The 12,096-nt window shown below is 36.8% G+C and overlaps 3 protein-coding genes across 3 annotated transcripts; 1 reads left to right on the top strand and 2 right to left on the bottom strand.

The window, feature by feature from the left end:
* The first annotated feature begins 790 nt into the window (after nucleotides 1-790).
* LOC109219248 (premnaspirodiene oxygenase-like) lies at nucleotides 791-2,766 on the top strand. Its single transcript, XM_019383694.1, has 2 exons — nucleotides 791-1,751; nucleotides 2,042-2,766. Exons 1-2 carry the CDS (start codon nucleotides 855-857, stop codon nucleotides 2,657-2,659), a joined length of 1,515 nt encoding a protein of 504 aa, XP_019239239.1. The 5' UTR covers nucleotides 791-854; the 3' UTR covers nucleotides 2,660-2,766.
* A 1,461-nt stretch (nucleotides 2,767-4,227) lies between these two features.
* LOC109219249 lies at nucleotides 4,228-5,540 on the bottom strand. Its single transcript, XM_019383695.1, has 2 exons — nucleotides 4,746-5,540; nucleotides 4,228-4,662 (listed from the first exon to the last, which is right to left on the bottom strand). Exons 1-2 carry the CDS (start codon nucleotides 5,510-5,512, stop codon nucleotides 4,479-4,481), a joined length of 951 nt encoding a protein of 316 aa, XP_019239240.1. The 5' UTR covers nucleotides 5,513-5,540; the 3' UTR covers nucleotides 4,228-4,478.
* Nucleotides 5,541-7,964: 2,424 nt separating this feature from the next.
* On the bottom strand, nucleotides 7,965-8,894 carry LOC109219247 (ethylene-responsive transcription factor 1B-like). The gene has a single exon (XM_019383693.1). The coding sequence runs from the start codon at nucleotides 8,812-8,814 to the stop codon at nucleotides 8,155-8,157; it is 660 nt and encodes a 219-aa protein (XP_019239238.1). The 5' UTR covers nucleotides 8,815-8,894; the 3' UTR covers nucleotides 7,965-8,154.
* Nucleotides 8,895-12,096: the final 3,202 nt, after the last annotated feature.

Genomic DNA, 12,096 nt, shown 5'->3' with positions numbered 1-12,096 from the left:
ACAACACCACTCCCAAAGTATATGAGGGATCAATAACCGAGGGTTTAAAGGTGGGATTAGGGATAACGAAGCCTTGGGTGCGATCTGAAGTGAGCTGTATTAAAAGCCAGCTAGCGTAGCTCGGGAGAGTGCGTCTAATAAATTGTTGTAATTACTCGGGAGAGATTTACGGTAATAAGAGCGCTCATGATCGGTAGAGAATACTTAGGCGAAATTATAGAAGACATAGCGGGAAGGATTCCGACAATAGGGGAAATCATAACTCTAGACCTCCTTAATCTTTTCTATAACCCTCAGTATCGTTAGTTGTTAATTTACTATTTTAATTTGTTAGTTAATTAGTTAAACGGAAGAATCTTAATATCTATAAGTTAGGATTTGTTCAAGCTTGTCTTCTTGGTGATAGTGAACAGCTGTAGCTAAACCTTAGTTCTCTGTGGGATTCGACTCCGGACTTGTAAACCGGATTATATTTGCAGCGACCGCATTGTCCTTTTTATAAGGCATAGTTGGGCGTGATCAGTAGGCTTGCTTCAAGTGAGAACTTAAGCTGCCCGCTTCATGTTAATATATTTATTTCAACTAATATAACAATGAACTTAATTGACCACCAATTAGAGGAAATAATTAAGTAGATATCATCCAAAAATTTCACACGACGTTGGCCGCATACCAGGTACAATATTTCTTATATGACGTGCCTCTCATTATATCATGACCTTCACACATATATAATGGTTTGTAGAAGAGTTTTATTCAATCACGAAAGATTACTAGATCATGTATAAATAGTCATGACATGCATAAACATAGCCAATCTCATCTAAGATTTCTTGAATACACCATATTTGGAAATGGAGCTATCTTTTCTTCTTGGAGCTTTACTTCTCCTTTTACCCTTACTTGTCACTAAATGGTTCAAAGAGTGTAATAGTAGAAGAAAATTGCCTCCAGGGCCTATGAAGCTTCCATTCATAGGAAACTTACACCAACTTGTTGACTGGAAATCATCTGAGTTACTACCACATCGTACTCTTTCCAAATTAGCCTCTAAACATGGACCTTTAATGCACATGAAACTCGGCGAACGTTCAGCCATTGTTGTTTCATCACCTCAAATGGTTAGAGAAGTGATGAGAAAACATGATTTCAATTTCTCTAATCGACCAGTGCTTTTGGTCGGAAAAGAAATGTTTTATGACCATGCTGACATGGGATTTTGTAACTACGGTGATTTCTGGAGACAAATGCGCAAAATTTGTATTCAGGAACTCCTTAGTCATAAAAATATTCAGTTATTTTATCCCAAGATGTTTAATGAGATATCCAATCTTGTTAGCTCAATTAAAGATTCTGCTTCTGGCAGTCCAATCAACTTTACTGAAACGTTGTCGTTGTACACGAATTCGGTTATTTGCAAAGCAAGTGTAGGCAGGGCTTGTAAAAATCAGGGCTCTTTGATTGATATAATGAGAACAGTGGCAGGTTCAGCTGGAGTATTTGATCTTGCCGATCTTTTTCCCTCAGTGAAGATAATTCATTTTTTGAGTGGATTAAAATACAAACTACGTAAAATGCACGACGAGGTTGATGTTCTTTTAGAAGAAATTATCAATGAACATGAATTCCAGACTGGGAGTAGTAATGATGATCCCACAGAAGAAGATATAGTTGATGTTCTCCTAAGGCTTCAAAAGAGTCAAGATTTTTCAATTCCTATCACAAGGGATAATATCAAGGCTTTAATCATTGTAAGTTGCCTCTTCTCTCTTTAACTTCTTTCCTTTTGCTTAGTAAATCAACTCTGCAAATTCTTTATTTTGACATAAGTTGTATTTTTGTTGACTTGACCAACCATATAAACCTATATTTCATATTATATTGGATTGAGACGAGCTTAAATGGATTGAGAATCCATATAGCTGTTTGGGATTGATGCATAGTAACAATAGTAGTTGTAGAGCGGTTATAATTCCTAATTTCTTAATTTAGTCTTAGTTCATTATAGTTGTAAATTAGTTGTGCTTGGATATATATGCAGGACTTATTTGCAGGAGGATCTACAACTTCAGCGTCAACAATGGAATGGGCATTTTCAGAACTAATGAAAAATCCGAAAATAATGAAAAAAGCACAGGATGAAGTAAGACAAGTTTTCAAAGGAAAGGAAAAGGGAATTGACCAAAATGATATTCAGAAACTTAAGTACCTAAAAATGGTAGTTAAGGAAACAGTAAGGTTTCATCCTTTAGCTCCATTATTAGCACCAAGAGAATCAAGGGAAGAGTGTGAGATTAATGGCTATGTTATACCAAAAGGCACAATGGCCCTTGTGAATTTTTGGGCAATTTCAAGGGATCCAAATTATTGGCAAAATCCTGAAACATTTGATCCAGAGAGATTTAATCAAAGTCACCTTGATTTTACTGGAGCTCATTTCGAGTTTACACCATTTGGCACTGGAAGAAGAATTTGTCCAGGACTATCATTTTCAATGGCAACTGTGGAGCTTAGTCTAGCACTATTACTCTACCATTTTGATTGGAAGCTTCCCAATGGAATGAATCCAAATGAACTAGACATGACTGAGAAATTCGGCAATGCTCTTGAAAGGAAAAACAATTTGTACTTGATTCCTTTGCCCTATGTTCATGCCTAATGCTGGCAATGAGATTCATATATACTTCTACTTATGAGAATAAATTTGTAACCAATTTCCCTTGTATTTCTGATTATCCAATAAAAGATTCCTACTTTCTATTGTTTTGTGCTACAAGTAAAGCACTAAAGCTTATAGTGTCCAATTATGCAGAGGGCACTTTTGTCTCTTTAATTTTCTTTATATTTCGAAGTTTGATTCACTATTCATGCTTCTTGAATTTTGTTTACCCTAAAAATCGAGGCACAATTAAACTTGTAATGTGCTTTTAAGGATACGTGATTTCACCTAATACCAATTGATTAATGTGATGACCCAAAAGGTCATCTTATGTTTTAGAACTCAATTCTGTGTTCCGAAGCCTTCAAAATCTCATTTTTACCCTCCTCGATTTGCGTGCGCAGTCCGGATGTGTTTCCGGAAAGTTTCTATGTTGAAAGTTGATGAGAATAATAATTTTTGCCTTTAAAAGTTGATTTAGTTGACTTCGGTCAACGCTTTGAGTAAACGGACCCGGACTCGTATTTTGATAGTCCCGGTGGGTCCGTATCGAAATATGGGACCTGGGCGTATGCCCGGAATCGAATTCCGAGGTCCCTAGTTCGAGAAATGAATTTTTGATGAAAATTGAAAGACTAAAAAATCCAATGGTTTTAAGAATTTGGTTAATGCTTGATCATGTTGGTATCGGGTCCGTATTTTTGGTTCCGGAGCCCGGTACAGGTACGTTATGATATTTAAAACTTGTCCGTGAATTTTGGTGAGAAACGGAATTGATTTGACGTGATTCGGACGTCCGGTTGTGAAAATAGAAGTTTTAAAACTTTCTTGAAAATTTCATTCGATTTGGTGCTAAATTCGTAGTTCTAGGTGTTACTTTGGCGATTTGATCACGCGAGCAAGTTCGTATGATGTTTTAGAACTTGTGTGCATGTTTTGTTTGGAGCTCCGAGGGCTCGGGTGAGTTTCGGATAGGCTACGGGAGGTTTGGACTTAGAAAAATCTGGTGTGAGGGTGATGTATCTGGTGTCTGGTATATTGTACTTCGCGATCACGTAGTCACTCTTGCGATCGTGAAGGAAATCTAGGCTGGGGAAAAATTCTTCTCTACGTGAACGCGGAGACTCGGTCGCGAACGCGGAGCGATGGTCTCTATGGACGCTATTTTCAAGGTCTATGCCTAAATTTCCATGAATCGCAACACGAGAATTGACATCGATTGGATTTACGGCCTGTGGTCCAACGGGATTGATTGGAGGTACTCCGTTTCCCGGGGCGACTATGTGTTCGTTCTCTCTATGAAGACCAAGGCCGGTGTCTGTGTGAGTGGGCACTGCTTGAGAGTTTGACGTGTTGATTCCTGAAATCAAAGACACTTACTTAGTCTCGATTGCTGGTGGGCTCGGTCTCGACGGACACTTCGATCTTTGGACTCGATGCCTCTTCTTCGAGCTCGGGTTTGATTCATTACAAGGTTACCCCGATGCAGCTCCTTTGTTTCGATCAAATAGCAAAATCGGGTAGGCCCGATTTTGGCCGTATACAAATTTATTTTGAGTTGTTAGAGAAATATAAAAGCAAAGATAGATACTAAAATTATGAGGTCCATAACAAAAAGGGAGTGGTTAGAGTTTCACTGCAACATAACCATATGTCTAGTCAAAAATTTCGCAAAACATCTACTACCACTAAGCTCCTACATTAATTCCGAAACGAGCAGGACAATCAACTGGAAAAAACAAATGAACTGGGGACAATCAACAAAACATAAGAAATGCAACGCAAAACATGAGCAAGATGAACAAGTCCTTAAGCTGAGTTACTGGACTATAATAGCATTGAACTTGATTACCAAGTAGAAGAAATAAGCAACCATCATCAGAATCAACAATCCATATCCCTCTACTTCATTAGCCTCTGCTACTCGATGCCTTATTACTACACAGTTCATCATCATAATCATTGAATCTACCGCGTTTATCGTCAGCCTTGCCCATTCACTCCTGTTTATACATACACACAGAATTAGTTAGTACGTACATAATTTTAAATTGACTTGGGAAAAACAGGACAAGTTAAAGCATACTTTGGTGGGGTAGTGTCAAGATTGTCTAGGTGTTGATCAGGTGATATTTTTTGCCATTCCTGGAGTTTTGGTGAAGGAATCAGTTTGAACTTTGGCGTATGATTCTGGACAACAGTAATGGAGTCCTCTGTTTTAGTAGGCTTAAGCAGACTCAAAGATTCAACTCGTAACCAAGGGCCAAAACGTTCATTCCCTGGTGGTGGTGGGAATTTACATGTGCTCTCGTAATGCCCAATACGACCACATTTGTAGCAAAACTGGCCCAATCCTTCGTACTTGAAACGAATCCAGCTAGAATTAAGCCAAAATCCAGAAACCAATGGATTTGTTATGTCAAACCTCACCCGAATTCGTAGAAACTTAGAGCTCCAAACACCTTTGTCAACATACAAATATTTCCCCAAATACTGACCAATCTTGAATGCATTCTGATAAGTGAAGCAGTGAGTTGGTAAGCCGTGGACCTGAACCCAGAAATGTAACTCAGAGGGGATATTTCCAGAAAACAAAGGAGAAAGAATGAGAAGACATCCGCCTTGGACTGTCCAAGGAGCAGCCCCAAGAACTCTGTAACAATCATCTCCTTTTTTGAAATAAAACTCGAATATGTTGCCTCTGATTCTCGTCACTCTAACCTCACAGTACCAAATTCTTTGAACCATGCATTCCACGTATCTGATATCAAAAACTCTGTCTGAAAAGATGTTTCCGATCAAGCATTGTGTTTTTTCTATTCCATGGAATTCATCATTAGTTGCTAACTCCATTTTGTGGAGAGATGAAAAAAGAAAGAGAGGATATGGAGACAGGAAAGAAGCAGCAGCTCAAGTTTAAGGAAATACTACTACAAAAGGATTTATGTTGCTATCAGGTTGTCCCTAGGAGACCAGCATATTTTGTCTTTACCGTGTTTTATTTTATTTTGCAGTCCTTTTTGGTCTTGGTGAGCAGGTACTGCTATATTGGTGAAAGATCAACGTACAGTTTTGTTCTTATTGGTTTGTGAAGACAGTACACAGTCCTCAGAAATCCCTCCAGTTTTTCCTTTTAGAAATCCTATTGGCCTTCTCACTACTTGCCTAATTTGATTTTTCTCACTAGGAAAAAAAAATGGTTACTAGGGGGCAAAACTTTTCTACATTTTTTATTCACCATTGGATAATTTTCCGTAGTGGTAAAATCAAGCGAGATAAAACTTGAGGTATAAGAGAACTATTATTGGAAATGCATTGGAAACGACTAAATAAAATAGACTCAATAAAGGATGTGTTGCAGCGAATGGGACTGCTCCTCTCTTAACCAGAGGTCTCGAGTTCGAGCCCTGGGTATGGAAAAATCCTTGGTAGGGAGCGCTTTCCCTCGAATGGGGCCGTACGCGGCACGAATCCGAATATAGTCGGGCTCCAATGCGGGTACCGGACACCGGGTGGGAAACATAAAAAAAAAAATAGACACAGTAAAGATAAAAGTAACTTTTGTGCACAGAGGAGAGGATGCAGTTTTCTGCTATCACTACAAGACGTTATATTTGTACGCCCAATTTGTCTTTGGTTGGCAGTTTGCAGGCAAAAGAGAGAGTTGGAACAAGCCACCATAGTCGAAATGGTGTGGCAGACACTGAAATATTGGTACGATCTTCGCCAGAAATCCCTCAGACCACAGTGCTTTTCTTGTTTGGGGGTTAAAATTTTGTTCTTCTCATTACCTCCTCCTAATACCAATTTCAAATAGTATGCCTTTGTTTGTGTGCTTGTGCTAATTCTCAAGATGTAATGGTGAATTGATATTGAAAGCAATCATGATTAGTTTAATAACATGAATGCTCTCAAATTGCAAACATGCAAGTTATGTGTAAATACATTTTTGGGGATTTTATATACTACTTATTGAAGAAATAAAATGACAGACTCAATTCCTATAACACACTCTGAATTCATGAAGAGATAAGAAAAGCAATTCGTCCTCAAGGATATAATTCTTGTTCAAGATTTTAATTGTAGTGTCAGAGTACTAATATAGCGGCCTCCTATAACTCGTACCTAGTAAGCCTGTCTCTGTATCTTTGTTAGCTAGATAAAAAGTGAACTTTTTTACTTTGTGCCTGATGGCTGATACGTCAATTGTGTGACCACAAAGATAAAATTTCTAGTAATTGGTATAAGAAACCTAGCGAGTCATTGGACAATTTTTTTTCTTTCATGTCACCAACAGAAAAAAAGCAAAAAACCAATTTTAACCTGAAACACAGAGGATACGAACTACTCCCTCCGTTTCATTAGATGAGGTAGTTTGACTCAGCACGGAGTTTAAGAAAAAAAAGAAGATTTTTGAAATGTGGTCTTAAAAGTTCAAGGGGTAAAAGCTTTGTGGGGTCATGGCATTTTGTGTGGTTATAAAAGGCAAGCTTCTCATTAAGGGTAATATGGGCAAATTGAAGACTTTAAAGTTGAATTATTTCTAAATTTAGAAATGTGTCATTTATTTTGGAACAGAATAAAAAGGATAGCACCTCATCTAATTTGAAACTGAGTAAAAGGAAAAAGGAAATCTAAACAAAATGTACCCTACACAAAAGGGAAACACAACAAAATAAAAAACTAAAAACATGCAACAAAACTAAAATCCCTACAATGAAAGAGGAACTTACTTTAAACCACTGCTTCAAAAGAACAATATTATATAACAATGTTTATACACCAAGTATAGAATATTATACATTATATACTTATTATAATTTTGTATAACATTGTGTAATAATGCAAAATATTATATACGAAAAATTGGGTTTCACCTTCGACTTCCTTTTTCAATTGGTGTGATTCTCAAAACTAACATTAATCAAACTCAATCAATCCATCACTTTTGATTCAAATTACTATAAGCTTTTCCAACAATTTTTAACTTCATCCAGTCATTTTAGAGTAAGATTTTCTAAATCTGAGTTGAACTTCGAGCTGCGAAGCTCCTTCATGGAGTTCCAAAGCTCCCACAGCAAAACTTCAAATTTATTTGGACACCCATAAATAAGGGGGTATTTTTCAACAGCTCAAATGTTGTGCCAATGGTGGAACTCAAATTTAATACTAAAGCAATGTTAATTGTAATAAGAGGTTCAGCTGCTGCCTGCTGGTATTGAAATTCAAAGCGCAAACGCAACTTTTGTGGAGAAACACATCATCTTTAGCATGTCATTGCATTAGAATTGATGAGAAATAAAAGGAGAAGAAAAACAGAACAAGAAACATTAGCCCTTTTGGCTGTAGAAAAGAAGCATAAATTAAATAAGTCATCAACAAATGAAGGCCTAAATCAAGATGATAAATACAGAGCAGAGTAGCATTTTGCTACTGAGGAAGAGGGGAGAAGTGGTGCAACTTTAAGAAAATCTAGGAATAAACAAGAAAGATAGTCACCAATTTGTAACACATTCCGAGGAACTCAATAATTCCTCCAAATACTCAGCACCCAAATCTTCAAATACCACAACATTAGACTCATCTTTTCTTACTCTGTTTCTTCTGCTCTGAGTCTTTTTCCTCATAGAATGTTTCTTCTTAAGCTCAATCACTGGCGAACAACCCTCATCAAATCTACACTTCATTTCACTTAAAGACTCTTTCACTATCTCTACAGGAAAATTAAGTATTGCCAATGAACCCCTCATTGCAAATGCAGCTTGATCATAAGCCAAAGCAGCAGCTTCAGCACTATCAAATGTTCCTATCCAAACCCTCACACCATTCCTCGTTGAATCCCTTATTTCAGCAGCAAATTTACCCCATGGCCTCTTCCTTACACCTCTGTAATTCTTTTCCTTTTCGGGTTCGCAGGAAGTTACCTCTTCTTCCTTTGTGCCGGAGCTAGAGGAAGAGTTTATTGTTTCTGTTGATGATTCTTTAACAACAATACGGTCACCCTCGGCGACAAGATTACAAAGGAACATATCTTCGGTGTCATTAACGTTAAATGGAAGAGAATTCTGATGAAAAAGAAGCTCATCCCATGAAGATGATTCGGGTGAGTAATTCTGATCATATGGGTTCTGGTAGTGCATAAATGATGAATCCATATTCAAGATTTGAATGCAGACTTTAGTTAGGTGAAGAAGAATAGACTGTTTTTGTGTTTGAAGTTTAAACGATGACTAAAGGCTTTTATATACGTGAAGATTGAGGGAACTTGTTAGAGGAATGATAGTATTTTATTTGATAGGGATAATTTAGTTAATTAATACCAAATGAAATTTTAAAATAATTTGTAAAGCATTTTGGGGGAAAAAGGGAGTGTTTCAAGCACGTGAGTCAAATGACGCAAGGCGGCGGGGTCCAAGTGTATTTTGTTTTTATGGGGTGAACTATTCATCCATATCAGCTTAGTTGGGTTCACTAATACTTCCTTATTTTATTTGATAGTTGTACCTTGTTCAATCCAAGTCCAATGCAGAATATATGCTGGAAGTTTAGTCTTTCGTTCAATTCTGGTATTGAAGATTTGTTGTTACTGTTTTGTGAAATAAGAAACAAACTTTCCAATTAGTTCCACATTTTATCTTGTCTGATTAAGTTAAGCTTATGATCCATTTCCAGTGGGCGAAAAGATGTAACTTTGGTGGTTTTAAAGTGGGATAATGGGACATTAGGAGCTCTAATCAAGGACTCTTCATCATGAAGTTCCAAAATCTTCCTCAATCCTTTGAGATATGTGCCGCAATTCTCGAGCATGTTGGGTTTAAGCTTCTTAGAGCTTAAAATAGAGTGAATGAAAATGGAGGAAAAATGAATTTTTTTGAATTTTCCTCTTTGACAAAGGGACATTGTCCCATATTGGGGAGTAAAAGAGTTTTGATGGGTATATACACAATTGCACTTCTTCTAGCTCTTAAAGAGTTGAGAAGAAGGCAAGCCTCGCGCCGCCGTCGTCGTCGTCGCTCGCTCGGCTTCGCTGATTGATTGAACAATTTTTTGGACCAAATTTATTTATTAATATTAACGAAATATTATTTAATCCAAAATTAGACCGTTTCTGCAACTTTAATTTAATTTTTTCTCCATTTTAATTTTCCCGTTATAATTTGAATTTGGTGGTTTGCATAAATGACCGTTTTATAAAACAACCATTTTGAGTTGCAGCCGTACATGAAGAGATTCTAATTTCTCCTTCTTCATTCTACATTGTTTTATACAGAAAGAAAGCAGTAAGTGTGGTTTACTACTGATCTTTGAGTTCATTGGTCACTGGGGTTTGAAATACCGCTAAACCAGTGAGGGTAATCCGTTCTACCCTGGGAGGAAATAATCCTAAACCTCGGGTACTTGGAGGGGATTAAGTTCCTTAAGGAAACACTGTGAATTCAGTGGGCTCAGATTAATTATGTTCTTCTACATTTCTAGTTTTATATCGTTTTTATTTTTAAATATAATCTCGAATACAGAATACTTACAAGATTAAGGAAATTAATTTAAAAAGAAAATTCTTTTCTGTATTCATTTTATATTCTGCTTGTGGGAGATTAAATTCTAGTGATTTCTACTCTCAGTTTGGAGACCAAAATCTTTGGATTTTCTACTCCTTGGTTGAGATTAAAGTCCATAGACTTTCTACCAAATTACAAGATTAAAATCTTTGTGATTTTCTACTCGTTGTCTATTCGTAGAAATAAACTCTTCACCATGGTATTTAATTTTTTTTTTAAAGTTATTCAGTTTGAAGATTTTAAATACTTCACCATTAATTAATTTTGTTTTTGTTTTGTAATTAACAGAAATGACATAAACAGGAACCCCCTTGGTTGGCTCTATGAGCAATGGTGCTACTTTCAATCGTTTTGTGCCACCACCAGCTCCAGCGGAAAAGCCCGAAATTTTTTTTGGGATTGGTTTCGAACGTTGGCAATAAAAGTTGTTCTTCTATTTGACTGCTTTGAGTCTACAAAAGTTCATCAAGGAGGACGTTCCGGTTCTGCCGGAATCAGCTTGATAATGAACGTTCTATTGTGACTGCGGCATGGAAGCACTCAGATTTCTTGTGCAAGAATTACATTCTTAGCGGATTGGAGGATGATCTTTACAACGTCTATAGTAATGCGGGAACTTCTAAAGAACTATGGGATGCATTGGAAAAAAATTATAAAACCGAGGATGCCGGTTTGAAGAAGTTTGTTGCAGCCAAGTTTTTGAACTATAAGATGGTAGACAGCAAGCCTGTCATTACCCAAGTTCAAGAGTTGCAAAATGTAATCCATGATCTCCTTGCTAAAGGTATAATCCGAATTAATACTTTTGCTGAAAGTATTAATTTAGTTACTAATTACGATTTTCTTATTGAAGGTTTGGTAATCAATGAGGCATTTCAAGTTGCAGCAATAATTGAGAAGATGCCTCATTTATGGAGGGGCTTTAAGAACCACTTGAAACACAAGCGCAAGGAGATGAAACTCGAAGATCTGATCATTCTATTGAGGATCGAAAAGGACAATAAAGCTGCAGAAAAGAAGACACGTGGGAACTCAACAATTATAGGAGCAAATATTGTTGAGACTGCTTCGACTAATTCGAAAAAGAGGAAGAAGTCTTCTGGACCAAACAACTATCCCAGCAAGAAGAAAATCAAGGAAAACTGTCACAACTGTGGAAAGGTTGGACACAAAGCTGCAGAATGTCGCGCTCCAAATAAAGAGAAGAAAAAAGGTCAAGAAAATATGGTTGAAATAAATGATGATATTGATGACTTGTGCGCTATTATGTCTGAATGCAACTTAATGGGAAATCCTAAGAAGTGGTGGATTGATTCTGGAGCCACCCGTCATATTTGTGCTATTAGAGATGCATTTATTTCATATGCTCCCACTGGACCCGATGAGACCATTTTTATGGAAAATTCAGCAACGGCCAAAATTAAAGGTTATGGAAAAAAATTCCTGAAGATGACATCTGGCAAGGTGGTGACTCTGAACAACGTTTTTCATGTTCCTTAAATAAGGAAGAACTTAGTTTCTATTTTACTTCTCATCAAGAATGGGTTTAAGTGTATTTTTGTTTCAGACAAAGTTGTAATAAGTAAGAACGAGATGTACTTAGGAAAAGGTTATCTTACTGAGGGCCTTTTCAAGCTGAATGTGATGGTTGTTGACAATAATAAAGTTTCAGCTTACTTACTTGAGTCAAATGATTTATGGCATATACGTTTGGGATATGTCAATTAGAAACCTTGCAAAAATTAATTTTGAAGTATTGCCTAAGTTTGAATACGACGAATCAAATTGTCAAATATGTGTGGAATCTAAGTATGTTAAACATCCTTATGAGTCAGTTGAGAGGAATTAAAATCCTTTATTCTTAATTCACACAGATAT

The sequence above is a fragment of the Nicotiana attenuata genome, unplaced genomic scaffold, assembly GCF_001879085.1.
Source record: "Nicotiana attenuata strain UT unplaced genomic scaffold, NIATTr2, whole genome shotgun sequence".
NCBI lineage: Eukaryota > Viridiplantae > Streptophyta > Magnoliopsida > Solanales > Solanaceae > Nicotiana > Nicotiana attenuata.
This window is presented reverse-complemented; position numbering and strand designations above follow the sequence as displayed.

What these genes read in the sequence shown, in the direction of transcription:
- LOC109219249 (XM_019383695.1), bottom strand. Translation starts at nt 5,512, where the DNA reads ATGGAGTTAGCAACTAATGATGAATTCCATGGAATAGAAAAAACACAA. An exon ending in CTTGACACTACCCCACCAAA is followed by an intron (nt 4,663 to 4,745) that starts GTATGCTTTAAC and finishes ATGTATAAACAG; the next exon opens with GAGTGAATGGGCAAGGCTGA.
- LOC109219248 (XM_019383694.1), top strand. Translation starts at nt 855, where the DNA reads ATGGAGCTATCTTTTCTTCTTGGAGCTTTACTTCTCCTTTTACCCTTA. An exon ending in ATATCAAGGCTTTAATCATT is followed by an intron (nt 1,752 to 2,041) that starts GTAAGTTGCCTC and finishes ATATATATGCAG; the next exon opens with GACTTATTTGCAGGAGGATC.
- LOC109219247 (XM_019383693.1), bottom strand. Translation starts at nt 8,814, where the DNA reads ATGGATTCATCATTTATGCACTACCAGAACCCATATGATCAGAATTAC.